This window comes from Notothenia coriiceps, unplaced genomic scaffold (genome assembly GCF_000735185.1).
Source record: "Notothenia coriiceps isolate Sejong01 unplaced genomic scaffold, NC01 NC01_scaffold00037244, whole genome shotgun sequence".
NCBI classification, from domain to species: domain Eukaryota; kingdom Metazoa; phylum Chordata; class Actinopteri; order Perciformes; family Nototheniidae; genus Notothenia; species Notothenia coriiceps.
Window position 1 is genome coordinate 12746708 of NW_011369945.1, and position 15290 is coordinate 12761997.

Consider the following 15290-nt stretch of genomic DNA (forward strand, 5'->3'; position numbering starts at 1 on the left):
TGTAGTGTATTGGTCTTTTGTAGAGATTTTTCATTTATTTTTTATATATTCTATTGTGTATTCCTTGGATACTTTTATCTTTTCTACTGAACAATATTCTGGCAGTAGGGGGGGGGGCAGCTAAAATCTCGCCTAGGACAGCAAATTGGTTAGAACCGGCCCTGATGGGTTAGGAAACGGGCTCCGTGTTACAAGATGGGTCGGGAGTTTGGCGGTACCGCTGCAGACTCTACGCGCACACACACACACACACACACACACACACACACACACACACACACACACACACACACACACACACACACACACACACACACACACACACACACACACGGAAAAACGATATCCTGTCACAGAGATCTGCTATTTTAAAGTAAAGTCAACACATATTGACCCTAAATAAAGTCTATATTAAGAACGAGAGATGTTTTAACATATGGCTTAAACAAATGACAAATGAGCGAGGGTGATGACGTCAGAGCATCGTCCTATGTGCCGGGGCTGAGCCCCGGACAGCCCCGGCCCAATTTAACCCCTGCCTATAACCCAGTATTAGCAGGAGCCGTTTTCCTGTTGATTTCGTACTCTGCCAGCTGTAGCTTCATATTTACTGTAAAACATGAGATTGGAGTGTAGTGTATTTACCAAAAATATTCCTGCAAGACACAGAATGACTTATGAAATTACCTTATTTACTGTATGGCAAAATACTTAAATTTTCAATAAAACATTTGTTTCCTAAAAACACACCGCTAGAGGAACAGCCATTGAACCAAAGAAAATAAAATCAGTGTAAAATGTGGGAAAACAAAACAAACCAGTTAACCTCAACCGTTAAACCACATATGGCTGGAGGGAACCAACAAAGAAAACAAAAACATTTTACAACTCAAGAAATACTGTGAGACACGATGCTGCTGTTGTCATTCAAACGTCTAATGGGTTATTGTTACCAGCTCTGTTTCTTGGGTCAAGCTAAACAAAAAACATGGCTGCACTTTATTTATTAGGGCAAGAATACTTTGAAACAATCTTCCTGAGTAAATTATGTGAATCAGCATCATCTTTTAAATACTTTTTTTTTTTAAATGTTAATGTTTGTTTTGATGGTCTTTGTCTTATTGAGTGACCTATGTTAACCTTTACTGCTATATTTTAAATGATTTACCGACACACGCTTGAAAGTCTTTCCTCATCCTCTCAATTGTATCTTTATTTGTTAAAGTTTTCAGGCATTCACTTCCTATAATACCTTTTATTTAAAATAGTTTTGAATATTATTGCTGGTTTGGGCTTATTTAATGCACTTTTTAGAAATGTGCTGAACATACAACAATCTTATCTTTTTTAAATTAGATCACAATTTCGTAGACAATGTTTCATTTTTATTTAAGTTAGAATAAAAATGTGAATTTCAGTAAATGCTCAAACAGTAGTACAGTTGACCAGATGTAATTGCAGAGGACAAACCAAAAGGAGAAATCTTTGATCTTGATGATGTTGAAGTATGGCTCATGTTGGCCGGTGCATTGCTCCTATATCAGAGATATCAGCTATTTCACTGACCTGTTTAGCAGTAACACTTAAATCTTCCTCTACAGCAGTGAGGTTAGCCAGAGTCTGTCTCAGCTCAGCGACCTCCTGCTCTCTCTTCATCAGATCCTCGGCCAGCCTTCCTATCCGCAGAGTCAGGTCTGACAGCTGAGGCTCAAACGCCCCCAAGTCTCTCTTGATAGAAGCTACTTTTGGTTTGAGGTCACTGGCAAAGGTCACTGTTCTTATCAGCCGAGCTCTGCCGCTCTCCAGCTCCCTCAGGCGCTCAGAGATCCGTGTATCAGCCGCGGTGAGTTCAGGGACTTGCTTGCGGAGCTGCTCGATGGCCTTAGTGTTGCGTTCGGACGCGTCACGGAGATTTTGGACCCGGTCGATGCTGTTGGCCAGCACGTCCCCGATGCGTATGACCATGCTGTGCTCCACCTGAGAGGTTTTGTCTTCCAGCTTCGTCACCTGGGTCAGCAGAGACTCCAGCTCCGAGCGCAGGCCCTGCATCCTGCGCACGTCCGTCCTCACCGACGCCACCTACAGGCCAAACACAGAACAGAGGAGAAATACTTTTCAAACAGCAACAGGAACATTTTAAAGTGGTGGTCGAAGATAAGATCAAAAGAGGTGGGAGAAGAACTCAGATCTTGTACCTAGGTAGAAGTACCAGAGTGTAGGAATACTCTGTAAATGTATTAAAGTATTATCATCAAAATATACTTAAAGTATCAAAAGTTAAAGTAGTCATATTGCAGATTGGACCATTTCAGAATAATATATATGATATGTTTTCTAAGGATTGATCATTAAAGTGTTCTCAAAGCTGGTAAAGGTGCAGCTAGTTTGAATGACTTTGTATACTGCAGGGTAGCTTGTGAATTTACTCCAGGTGGAACTAAAGTCTGATTTAAGAGTTGATTATATTTCACATCATTCATCCAGATCTGCAAAGTAACTAAAGATAGTGGGGTAGAAGTAGAAATTAGCAAAAAAACGTAATACTCAAGTAAAGTAAAAATATCAAAAAATTGTACTTTGTTGTTTCACTTTCTACCACTGAAGAGCAACCTTAAGGAGATTGCTGTGCCAGCGACTGCTTAAATTAATTAACATTAACAATAAAAACAGTAAAAAGTAGAGACACATCTATTTCGCAAATGAGGGCCTATAGGCCCCTTGTCATGTCTGCCGATATCTGGTTTTCTTATGTCTGTTTGTTTTAATCTGTGTCTATGTTGTTGTCAGTGACGTATTGTCTTATCTTTTTAAATGCTTTTGTGATGTGCTGCAACCCATTTTCCCCTCGGGGACAAATAAACGAATACTATACTATACATAAATAGAATAGCAATAAAAGAAAGATACATCTTGTTAAAACGTATTCCAACCTTTTACTAGTTTACTTGCCATGTGAACCCGGAATTGTTGAGTACCACCAAGTTTTATGTTAGAAATGTATAGTAAGGGTCCCCAGCACATAGAAAGTGCCGGATGCTTACTTGCATATGTTGGGCAATTTGCAAAATTGGCATAAGTTGAATTTATTAGCATTAATACATTTTGAGTCCCCTAAAACTTAAAAATTGAGCAAAGATTCATCAAAATCACTACAAATAAGGCCACTTTCTGGTTAAAACTGACATTTTTGATCTTGAAAATGTAAGAAATCAATTCAACATCCTCAATTACCTTGAAAACCATTCAAAAATTGTCCAAATCGGCAAAGCCATTTTTGTAACTATTGTCTGCAAATGCTAATTAATGCAACTTATGCTAATTGTGCACATTTCCCAACATACGCAAGTTAGCATCGGGCAGTTTCTCTGTGCCTAACCCTCTGACCCTATACATTTCTATCATAACATTTTCGGGTGCTCAACATTTCTGGGTTCACAATATGACCCTAAGACCTGGCAAACAGAATATACAAGGAACAGTAACATACAGTATGTGTTGTCCTTCAACAGGAGCTGACCTACCTTGTTGACAAAGTCCTTGGCGATGGCGGAGGTGCGCTCCTCGATCTGTCCCACAGCGTCTCTCAGCGACGACAGGCTGCCCTGGAGCTGAGCCCGTTTCTCGTTCAGCCCCGAGGACCACTCCTGCAGCCGGCTCACGTCCTGCTGCAGACCCTCCAGCTGGGGCCCCAGAGCCCCCCTCTGACCCTCGAGACCCTGCAGCATCAGCTGGACGCTCTCACACTGAAACAGGACAGACAGCACATAGATTCAAGGACACGACAGCTGCATGTGTGTGTGTTAGCTATTTAAAACACTAATGCAAAAGTGCATCGTTTCAGATTTATGAAAAACACAGTTAAGAAAGTAGTGCCTAAGTAAACAAGATTAAAAAGGAGGGAAAAGACACATTTGTACAAATAAGACAATTTCAATAAAAAAGGTGATTTTATTCAATATGTTCTATAAGGAAATCATTGCCATACATTCAAATGTGAAAACTAAAGATGGAAAGAAGAGCAATCCTGCATTTTTAAAAGCTAGAAGTACAAAACAATTAACTAATTGATTAATAATTTGACATAATTTAAACTATAATGTCGTTTTATCTAGAAACACTGGAGCAGATATTGTCATACAACTTGGCATAGTAATGGGTCATGTTGTATACGAATGCTATAGAAACCAAAATGTGGAAGTCCACATTGAACAAATATTAAAATAAATATTATTGATTGTGCTATTGTTTAATACAGTGCATGTATACCAGAGTTCATGTTCAAATCAGGGAACTTTTATGCAAAAGCATTTTTGTAACATGAAACTGAGGTGTACATTTGAAAAACAATAATACTGAACTAATACTGAGCAGTTTTACAGCAAATAGTAACACATGGTAGGTGGGTCTGTCTTTTTCGAGTTGGCTCAAAAACAATGACATCATTCAGTGAGTTAATCAGGAAGAAGTGGAGTTTCCTCATCATCGTATGTTTCCCACTCTTCCTCCTCCTCCTCTCTCCATCCTTCTTCCTCCAGAGTGTCTTCCTCCTTCAGGCTGTCGACTGTAGTTCCCCTCAGCACCATGGTGAGTTCATGGACTGCCTCTTTAACCACGGACAACTCGTTCTTCATCTTCAGGATGCTGTTTTGAGCCTGCAGGGTGTCCAGCTCCTGTCTGATCTCCAGGATTTCGCCGAGTGCTTTCAGCATGCTGTCCTCAGTCCCAAACACCTGTAGCGTCACCTCCTCCAGGCGCTTCTCCGCCCCGCTCAGGTCCCCCGCCAGCCTCAGGATGGAGCGCACCGCCTCCTCCACCTGGGGCAGGTGCTGCTCACACTCCTTGGCCCGGGGGATGTGCTCCTGCAGCTCGGTGTCGAGCTCGGCCTCCCTCTTGGTCAGGCTGCTGATTTTCTCCTCCAGGTGGTGGATCTGCTTGGTGTTCCAGTCCAGATGTTCCTGCGATCGCTTGGTGTCGTCCCCCTCTGTGCGCTCCATAGCTCGGGCGTTCCTCTTGGTGCTGTCCTCGAGCTCCTCCAGTTTCTCCGCCAGCGACCGGGCCTGCCGCTCGGCCTCGTTGACCCGCTCCGTGGCTCCGGCATGAGCTTCCCGGGACTCGGACTTGAGGGCGGTCAGGTCGGAGGCGATGGCGGCCAGACGCACCTGCCACGTCTCCGTCACGTTCAGGAAGTGGCCGCTCACCGTCTGCAGGTCGCGGGAGGCAGAGTTCTCGTCGTTCTGCATCACCGTGACAGCAGCATGGAGGGTGGAGATGTCCTGCTGGAGACGTGTTGCCAAGGAGACGGTGGAGAGCGCCTCCTGCAGGTCGTCCTCAGAGGCGGCAAGCTGCAGCCGCAACACAAAACAGGAGGGCTGTTTCTGTGGGAGCTCTATGGACCTCAGTATTCATACATGACAGATACAGCAGGAAACAAAACGCATGCATACTCAAAGGCACTGTGTAGGGGGACTGTAAAAGAGAAAGTGGTGAAAGAGTACTAGGGCTAATTGGCAATTTTATTATGAATTCATCATTTGGTAATCATATAACATGTCAGAAAATATCCATCCCAGTTTCTCACAGTCTAAGCTAATATCTTGTTTTGTCAGTCAAAAACTCAAAGATATTTTGTTTAATATGTTAATACGGAGGAAAGCAGAGAATCTTCACATTTGAGAGGCTGAACAGAACACTTTTTTATTTGCATGAATATATTGCTTTCACGATTAATATATGTTTTATCGTTTATTTATCTATGCACGTAGTTTTATTTTGTATTACTTATCCAGGTTTTGAAATACAGATACGAATATGCATGTCTCCGACTCAAAACTAGTGGGATTTCTTTTTCTTGAAAAGCAACATATTTCCTATCCCAAATACACAAAATCCAAAAAAATTGCAACAGAAGAAATGAATGCCATTATGTACATGTAATGCTTTAAACACCACAAATGTAATTATATTCTCTTATTAAATCTCAGACACAAATATCTCAAAACCTGGCCATGTAACATCAAAATGGTGTGCATGGGAATCCTTTTTTGTAACCCTTTAAAAGTTCTATCCCTCAAGGCAGCTCTCATAATGTTCCACTATAAATCAAACGTACCTTTTCAGAAACCTTTAAGACTTCCTCCTCCATGTCGAACAGACTCGAAGTCTTTCCTTGCAAAGATTTGTACTTTTCTTCAATAGCAGAAAACCTGTCATTCTGTTGCAGTACCATCCTATAACAGAGAAACACACAGACACATTAGTAAAGAAATACACTCCTTACAAACAGAGGTGGGAGAAGTACTCGGACCTTGTACTTAAGTAAAATTAGGAGTATCAAAGTGTAAGAATACTCTGTTACAAGTACAATTCCAGCAATCCAAATGTTACTTAAGTAAAAGTACAAAGTTAATAGCATAAAAATATACTTGAAGTACCAAAAGGAAAAGTAGACATTATGCAGATTTCAGTATAATGTATATGACATGTTTTTTATTGTAATTATTGATGTATTACAAGGCAAGGCAAGTTTATTTATATAGCACTTTTCAACACAAGGCAATTCAAAGTGCTTTACAAAAAATGAAAGACATTAAGAAAATGGCATTTGAAATCAGTCATTAAAAAAAAAAGTTAATAAACATTAAAAGAAAAAATACATGGATAAAAGTTACAGTGCAGTCTAAGATATGAATAGTTCAATTAAAAGCAGCGACAAAAAGAAAAGTCTTCAGCCTGGATTTACAGTGTTATCAAAGCTGTTAAACGTTAATTTGCTGCAGGGTATATTGTGAATATAACTCCAGGTGTAACTAGACAACATTTGCAAAGTAAATAAAGCTATTAAATAAATGTAGTGGAGTGAAAGTACAATATTTATTTTACCTTCTGAATTGTAGTGGGGTAGAAGTACAGTGTGGCAAGAAATTGATATACTGAAGAACAGTACAATAACCTAAAGATTGTACTACACATTACTTGAGTAAATGTACTTAGTTACTTTACTAATGTATGTATACTCACCAGCTGAGAGCCCCGCACGCTGCCAGCGACAACAAGCACATTAAACTCCTAACATCCAAACTGGAGGAGGTTTTGTTCGCTCCTGCGTTGTTTCCAGCTTCAGTCTTCACTTTCTGCGTTTCATCTTTCCCATTAGTAGCCGAAGTTTCTGGAACTGGGTCGCTTTGTTTCTGAGACTTCTTCCTCTGTTTTAACTCCGCAGGCATCTTAGCACACTGGCACTCAGTGGGTAACTTTCACAGTGAAGGAATTCAACAGTCAAAATAAAAGTCTTAAAAGCTATTCGTTGAGTTGCAAATTAAAATAAAACACTTCTTTTACAGGTAGGAACATAATGTAGGATACTACAGGTTTGTTAAATGTATAATTAACGGTGATAAATTAAAAACGTCACCGCTAACAATCCTTTTGCTTTACCCTGCTCCTTGATAAAAAGGATGCCTTCAGGTTCTCCTATTAAGATCGTATTTATCCTAAATTAGCAGAATTGCTAGACTAAAACCAGGTAAAATGTAAGAATTAGTTATTGTATTGTTAATTTATCTTTAACATTTATATTTAACACAATAATTTTGAATAGAAAATAAAATTACAATTTGCTTTTGCCAATGTCTTTAATCATTAAACTGAGTTCCAATTTTAACGTTCATAGTTCCGACCGTGCAGGAAGCACAGTGAACGCCTCAGCCAGCCACGTAAGCGACTGCCAGCATTTGTCCTGATGTGGCCTGCTTTATGATGTCTAAACTGGAAACTCTACAAATAACTACTAACCTATTAATTAAATAGTCTGCAGACAGAAAATGGATCAAACAAAAATAAATATCAGACATGTGTATGGTTTGATTGCAAATATATAATAGTTTTTACACTGTTTGTGAGACAATGTGATGGACACTTTTTTCTTCTAATTTCTACCAAACAAAGATTAATCAATCAAACACAGAGAAACAGGTTTTAAGGCTTCGGCACAAGCCATTTATTTGGCATGTTTCAATAAATCCTACTTACATTTTGAGTGTCAAAATATGTCAAAACATGATTATCTGTAGCGTCCTATAAATGGAAAGTCAAAGCCCTATACAGCGTGGTTTGTAGCACTACTATACAGTTTTATAGAACAATGTTTTTTCATTATTAATAAGTGGGTCTCAGGATGTGTCAGCGGGTCCTTAACGGTCATGCAATTTTACTATTCCTGACATTTAACAATATTCAACAGCAGAAGACAGAAAGGAATATTACAAAGATCAACCAAACTAAAGTCTCACATGGACGCAATTTCAACTTATAAGCAAGGATTCAATTGTAGAACAGCACATTCAAGCACAAGCTGCCACATGCAGTCTCTAACAAACAAGGTGCAAACAAGGTAACCAGATGACTCCAAAATATTGGAGTATGAGCGTGTGTTGTGAGGATCTTTGGACTAAGGCTTACAGTGATAGAGTAAACAAATATTTGGTCACTGAAGGATCTACAACTTTCTCTTATAGTGTTTCATACTTAACAACTCAATTCAAACTCCTGAGAAGCATTAACAGTACAGAGATCAGTAATATGATAATCCAGTTCCAGATAAAGCACTTATCCCTAAATCATAAAAGCAAGAGCCGTAGTATTTCATATCAGAGCCATGAATAAATGCTTCTCTAGCGCCTCAAAATCCAAAGTCAGACTACAGCGTACATGTAGTGCTATGTTTGCCAAATTACCAACTTGGTAACGAACCTGGCAGGATGTTACAGCAACAAAAAGATGAAGGATTTAAAAAGGGATGCCTAACGTTGCTGTACATTGGAGCTACAAAAAAGCATAAGGGGAAATACAGCCTTCAAGAGTGTCTTCTTAGATGTGTGCCATTAAATGTTTATTGAAACCAAAAGGAGGCAGCATAGACAGTCATAGCAGCGGTGTAAACACAATACCAAGAAAAAGCAGAAACAAATTAAAACCAAAGGGCCTGTCTGTGGAGGAGCACACATAAGAGCACTTTGAGGACGGAAAAGGACACTTTCAAAATTGTGGGAAAGTGCAAAAATGCACAATACATGTGTTGATGTTAACCAATTAAAAAAAACAAAAGAAAACTGAATTGTCCTCATTACTAAGCTTTCTTTTTCTTTCAACCAGTCAAATAAAGGAATCAAAAATCCATACTTCAAAACACCATAAACCCTCTGCTACATATAATACTTCTAAATATTTAAACCCCAATACCTCAAACGGTGCATTAACCCCAAACTAAATATTCTTCATAACTCAACATTACACAGAGATCTTCCTTCAAGGGAACACAATTCCACTCAAAAAAGATTGTGCTTGATCCCCTCGATCCTCATAATTCTATATACATTATCTCGTAAAAAACTAGATATAGATGTATAGAGGGTTTTTTCGGGGGGTTGATTTCGATGCCATCAAGGGGGCACATGTTTTCCCAGGATGAGTGACCACAGGAAACGTATTTCATCAACAACTCCAAGGAGACGCGCCGTGGCTCAAGAACTGTAGTGATCCTGGAAAACAAATAACATCAATGATTAGAACTTGAATTAATGCTCGTCATAAGAGAAGGTTATATAGACCTGATCCAATGGCCGACCTGAATGGAGCTAACAACGCCGCTGGCCATGACGGAGAGTTTTCCTGCGACTGAGCGCACTCCCAGTTTGAGCTGCGACATGTCGGGAGCGTTGGGCAGAACGTTGGTCATGCGGTAGGAACTCGCTGCAAGCACAAAACAAAGGGTGAGGGAAGCAGAGAGACATGTGAGAACATATTTGTTTTAAATTGGAACACCCAAGTGATGTACAGTAAGAGAATTTGTGAAATTCACCAATTGTGTCTTGTACAAAAAACAGTGTGCATCCCTACAAAGTTAAGAACACGTTTTACATAAGAACAGTTTGTCTTTAATATGTGAATGAGACAACTAAAATGGAAATAAATAAATACTCTGTACATATTATCATCATAATCTTGGATAGGTACATTTTTAGGAATTCATTTGGATATTTTGGTAACTTGTAAATGTCAGTAGTTCTATTCTATTCTCACTGATGGAGGCTTAAGGCTCTTTAGCAGCTTGCTGTAAGTCATAGTGTAACTTCAGTTTCTCATCAATTCCCCAATTCATGATCCGCTCATTCTCTCATTATTTCTACCTTAGTACACACAGCACAGCTCTAATGACACATGATTGCTTGTAAGCACATTGAGCACCAGGAAAAACGCTTTAAAAATGTAATGTATTATTATTATTATTATTATTGTCTTCAATTTACTACTGTGAAACAGTTTTGATGAATAAAACATACCAACCAAATAAGCAGAAAAAGGCAGCCTTATTAAATGAATGATCATGTTTCAGAAGTGGCATTCATCAAGTTAAAGGTTGCAATTTACGACATTTGAGCAGTTAAAAATGTATACAAGTCTGACATATAACACTACAAAAATTAGGAAGATAATTCAAAAATGCTCTTGCATGAGGCTACATGCGTCTAAGTGTAAATAATAATTAGATATTGAATAGTTTTTGAAAGGGCAGTGGAGCTGTGTCTCTTACCAGCTTGTTTCTTTGGATCATCAAAAAGGTCTGCTGAGCTTATAGAGGCACTGCCAGCATATCTCTCCAGTCGAGTTTTGGCCTCGTACTAAAGAAAGCAAATTCAAACAGTTTATAGTAAAGTGAAATGCACGATCACTTTCAGCACGGGTCTAATTCACGATTAGATGTGTCAGTCTACGATAGATATTTAAAAAAGCATGCAAGACAACTCTAATCATTCATAATGAATTCACAAGTTCTTCATTTTCCAGTTTGTACCTCGTTGTTATCTTGTTTTCCAAAGTACATGTCGGAGGAGATGGCTTTCACCTCAACGCCAAACTTTTTCTGAGCTTCTCCGGAGTCTGACACCGGCATTGCTTCTGGTTTCCTTCTGGACGTTGGCCTGATAACAAGCAATGATTACAATTGAAAACAATCGTGATATAATAACCACCAGCTCTACATTCTGGAAGCATAAAGGTTAGATCCGTACGATGTAAAGCAACAACAACACACTGTCCTACCTGTCGTTCAGCGATGTAATGGCGGAGGTCAGTAAGAAGTCCGGTTCTGGTTTCTTGCTCTCCTTCATCCAGCCTCCTCCGTCACCTTTATCGTTCCAACCCGAGGAGTAATTATCTGAGGTCTCCGTCTCCTCAAACCGAGACATAACCCTGAAGAATGAAGAGAAGGATGTCAGGTGAGAAAACACTGTGGAGGATGGAGGAGTAATGTCATTGATGAACAGCTGCAGTAAAGGCAGATTTCAAGTTCACATTCAAAATCTTTGCTACCAGGAACATATTTAGATGGAGTTAAGATCAAGTAGGGTATGGGAACTCGCATTAACTTACAATATATTAACAAATAACAAATGAATACATGCATGTAAGTTAGAAATGAAGACTATAAGGCTGACCTAGAGCTGAAGGACCCTCCGTCCTCCTCTTCCTCAGTGAAGCGGCGTCCTTTGGAGGTCTTGGCCCCCTGGGGACTCTCCTGCTGGATGATGTGCATGTCCGAGGTCACAGAGTGAGACACTGCACTGCAAAGATACAATGAGGGCAAGAAACAAGTAAAGATATGCTTCTAATCTTTAAATCAGCCCACATTAGAAGTTATGTCTTCATCATCATCATCATCATCATCATCATCATCATCATCATCATACTTCCTCATGCCCATCCCCATGCCCAGCCTTTCTGCTTGCTCTTTCTTATTCCCCTCCAATCCTTTAAACATCTTCTCCTCCATTTTCCTCTGCTGCTCCAGATCTTTACAGGCCAGTCGCAGCGATGGAACGCTGAGAAGGAAGAAGGCAGGTTAAAGAAAAGTAGTACAGCAGCAAAAAAAGAATGACACAAAATATACATGTATGACCACGGAAGGGGAGAAAAATAAGTAAAGAGACGCACATGGATTCCTCGGGTTGATAGTTCTTCTTGGCAGCACCGGTGCCCTCGTCTTTCTCCCTCAGTTTGTCTGCAGCTTGAGCTTTCTTCTCCAGGTCTGAGAAACTCTTACTGCTCACCTTCTGAGCGCCCAGACCACCCTTCTTAGAGGCCAGCTAGAAGTAGACATATTAGAAACCACACTATGACACACACTTAGGAATAGGATAATGTGTAGTGTCTAAACAGAGCTATATCTGAGTACTTACTGATTTCTTGGCAGCAGTTGGCTTCTTCTTGAGAAGAGAGGAAGGCTCTGGGGCGATCAAAGCAGAGTAAAGTTACAACTCATGCAAAAACTAAGTCTTGAAGTTGAATAGACCTGAAGAATACAAACCAACCTTGATTTTGTTTTGGAGAAACACTCAGCATATCGACACTAGGACCTTCATCTAGATGACCTGAATGAATGAAATTGTAATAAGCCACATGAATGGGATTGATATCAATACAATTAGTATGTGTTTTTTTTTTTATACCATCATCGTCTTTCTCCTTTTCCCGGCTTAAAGGCTTTTCTGGTGGTGTGGAGAGGCTGAGATTCATTTTGGGCGTGTTCATAATATCAGCAGGACCCTGGGCAATAAACAGACGCATGCGGTTAAATGACCGCTGTCTGCGTAGGTTGACATCAAGCAGGTACGTTTGGATATATTAAGAGTCAACTCCCCTACCTGTGAGTGCAGACTGAAGAAATCCACCTGCTTGTCTTCTGGTGCTGTTGGGGAGAGAGGAGCCTGACTGTCCAGCCACAACTGTAAAAGAAGGAGAGCGGTTAATCTGATACAGCCATTTAGAGATATACTATGCAAAGAGTAACTACTAGCAAAAGTGTGTTTTATCAACCACCAATTCTGGCTTCCTTTGACTCTGTGGAGCAACCTGCATGAGTTGGATGTTTTAAACCAGTTCTGCATTACCTCTGTGCCGTGTCTTCTGGTGGCTTGTGTGGCTAAAGTCTTCATCTTCTCCCTGTACTGCTGAGCGGCTCGGCTGTTGTACTTGGTGTTGGCGGCGCTGGTTGTGCAACCATGTTGACTGAAAAAGGAAATCTGAACCGATACAGGAAACACGACAGGAAGAATTATGTTTACTTACATGTGTCTTATGCAATACTGCGATTAAAATGTGTTGATATGCTGCGTTCAGGTACTGACCGCAGTGGCATTGCCTCCCACTTGCATACATCTTAGCTGAAACCACGACCAATTGAAATCCAGCTCAGTGGACCTGTGAAACACAGCAATGACAGGATTTGAACAAGCTGTGCAACGAATAGTTAGGCAGAAAATAAGAAAAACTTTGAATGTGGTTAAAAGTATTTACTCATGCAAAAATTTGATTTGTCTGTAATTTGCCTTTTGTTACTTTTGCGTTCACTGCTAATGCTGTAAGTAGAATACCATTATTGTTTATTGTATGCATTTGTTTGTAGTACAGCATGATTTCCCCCATTGCTGATTGAATTCCATTGTTCATCTTTGTAAATCTGAATATCCTTATTGTCATCATACATAGGTATATTGACATTTCGTTTGCAACTCTTACTGCAGTAATAAGAATAGACACAAATGAATAAAAGCAGTGATAAAAGCAGAGGCAGAAGCAATGACAATACACCGCAAAAATCAACTCAAATGTCAACGTACATATTTACAGACAATAACATGTAAACATACAAAACTAAAAACATGTGAATATATCTGTGTGTTCATAAAGATATGCTAAAGAGAAATGAATCCGTCGTCTTGTTTTGTATTGTGATGAATAAAAGTTAAATTCATGTTTTAGTATTTTGTTTTGAAACTACATCATGAATAAGTCCCGACATACCTGATGAAGCTCAGGTGAACCCCCAGAGACCTGTGAGTCCCAGAGCAGTCTATACACAGGAACACGCCGTAGGTGATGCTGGCCCAACTGGGGTTTTTAGCTGAGCAGTCAAAGCAAACCTAGGAGAGCACAGGAGAAAATGTATCTCATTAAACAGATTTTGATTTAAAGGTCATGTTTCAACCCCCACCTTATTCAAATACATACGATCAAAGTCAAGAAAAGAGCAAAGGTGGAAGCAAACAAAGTGAAGGGTGTTGGTGACACAAGGTCTAAAGTGCATGGTGCTGCCGAATCAAACAGCTGTTGGCATAGGCAATGTAATTAACTTCCACTGGAAAAATAAACATACTTCCATTTGGGTATGATTCAGGATGTATGCACACATGTCCCATATTTCCTAAGTGGCCTTAAGGGAGCTTTAAAAAGTGAAGCCAGAACAAACACAGCTAGCTACATGTCAACTGTCAAAATATAGCCTAGCTTAGCTGTCAACCACTTAGCTAATGCTACGTCTGCTAACACGTTGTCTGACAGGTTGTTCTCCCACCAGGACACAATTCAACAAGAAACGACCATTTCCAACACGATAAGTATCAGCTTGTTGGTAAATTAAGATGTGACATTAAAGCTAGCGTTGGCGTTTCTCAAAGTGCGACGTGTCAGTTCAACTTCCTTGTTAGAGTAAACCGTCCGCTGTTTAAAACTCTCACCTTGTTGGTAGGAATGGAGCGAAGTCGCTTGAAAATAGCTGCGATATCCTGCCTGCTGGGCTCTGCCATTGTTCTGTCTGTCTCTATTAATATGTCGGTTAATTAATGTCGGTTGGATAGAGAAGTAGCAGAAAAAACAGCGCTGTGTTTTTCCTCAATAACAGAATACGACACGTCTATAGGAGAACACCGTGGCCGCGCTCTGGTTGGATAAAAACGCCCCGTGGTTATGTTATTGTACCAAGGGCTTCTGGGTAATGCAGTTTACTTTGACATCTGAAGCTCCAGTTGTGTTTGAGTAAGTATTTTACAACCTTTCCTCATGTCAAATTAATGTAACTTTATTTCAGTAATATAACATTGTATTTATATGGACTATATACACTTACCCCTCTGCGTCAGAGTAAATCTATTCATATACAATATTTGTTTTCATTGTTGAGCTCAAGGAAATCTTATTCATTATTGCCAAGATGTGTGATCAGAAGATCCTTACTGAGTTTGAATCCTGATTTACCAACAAGATAACGACTACAAACATGTCACAATATTTGTTAAATGGAAATAGTACATTGAATTTGGTTTATTAAATTCCATTAAGTTACATTTTAGCATGTTGAGTGTGGAACACATACATGCAATGTTAAACAACTGCAGATTTGTATGACTTGACATTTACTTTAACAGGACACTTTGCAACCAAGAGAGCTGTGCACCGAA

At 39.8% G+C, this 15290-nt stretch overlaps 4 protein-coding genes across 9 annotated transcripts in view; 1 reads left to right on the top strand and 3 right to left on the bottom strand.

The window, feature by feature from the left end:
- LOC104965314 (protein kinase C beta type-like) overlaps nucleotides 1-15290 on the top strand; it is a 469227-nt gene that overhangs the window by 295174 nt on the left and 158763 nt on the right. The gene's annotated exons all lie outside the window — the stretch shown is intronic.
- lmo3 (LIM domain only 3) overlaps nucleotides 1-15290 on the bottom strand; it is a 224206-nt gene that overhangs the window by 173280 nt on the left and 35636 nt on the right. The gene's annotated exons all lie outside the window — the stretch shown is intronic.
- ikbip (IKBKB interacting protein) lies at nucleotides 1176-7445 on the bottom strand. 2 transcript variants are annotated; one of them, XM_010793556.1, is made up of 4 exons: nucleotides 7018-7445; nucleotides 6110-6227; nucleotides 3522-3743; nucleotides 1176-2079 (listed from the first exon to the last, which is right to left on the bottom strand). In XM_010793556.1, the coding sequence occupies exons 1-4, from the start codon at nucleotides 7221-7223 to the stop codon at nucleotides 1513-1515; spliced, it is 1113 nt and encodes a 370-aa protein (XP_010791858.1). In that variant the 5' UTR covers nucleotides 7224-7445; the 3' UTR covers nucleotides 1176-1512. The 2 variants fall into 2 exon arrangements, with proteins under 2 accessions (XP_010791858.1, XP_010791857.1); XM_010793555.1 differs by lacking the exons at nucleotides 1176-2079; nucleotides 3522-3743 and adding an exon at nucleotides 3756-5342.
- arfgap3 (ADP-ribosylation factor GTPase activating protein 3) lies at nucleotides 7969-14767 on the bottom strand. Its single transcript, XM_010793554.1, has 16 exons — nucleotides 14571-14767; nucleotides 13858-13976; nucleotides 13182-13254; nucleotides 12945-13076; nucleotides 12699-12779; nucleotides 12504-12600; nucleotides 12366-12425; nucleotides 12234-12280; nucleotides 11989-12140; nucleotides 11745-11876; nucleotides 11493-11618; nucleotides 11098-11247; nucleotides 10850-10976; nucleotides 10589-10676; nucleotides 9623-9747; nucleotides 7969-9536 (listed from the first exon to the last, which is right to left on the bottom strand). The coding sequence occupies exons 1-16, from the start codon at nucleotides 14637-14639 to the stop codon at nucleotides 9519-9521; spliced, it is 1596 nt and encodes a 531-aa protein (XP_010791856.1). The 5' UTR covers nucleotides 14640-14767; the 3' UTR covers nucleotides 7969-9518.

Bases quoted from the DNA above. Each gene is read 5' to 3' on its own strand.
- ikbip (XM_010793555.1), bottom strand. From the start codon at position 7,223: ATGCCTGCGGAGTTAAAACAGAGGAAGAAGTCTCAGAAACAAAGCGAC. The intron at 6,228-7,017 runs GTGAGTATACAT...TCTCTGTTATAG, and splicing joins GCGTGCGGGGCTCTCAGCTG to GATGGTACTGCAACAGAATG. The intron at 5,343-6,109 runs GTACGTTTGATT...TTGCGGCTGCAG, and splicing joins TCTTAAAGGTTTCTGAAAAG to CTTGCCGCCTCTGAGGACGA.
- arfgap3 (XM_010793554.1), bottom strand. From the start codon at position 14,639: ATGGCAGAGCCCAGCAGGCAGGATATCGCAGCTATTTTCAAGCGACTT. The intron at 10,977-11,097 runs GTAGGACAGTGT...GCTTGTTATCAG, and splicing joins ATTACATCGCTGAACGACAG to GCCAACGTCCAGAAGGAAAC. The intron at 9,748-10,588 runs GTAAGAGACACA...TTGTGCTTGCAG, and splicing joins TGATCCAAAGAAACAAGCTG to CGAGTTCCTACCGCATGACC.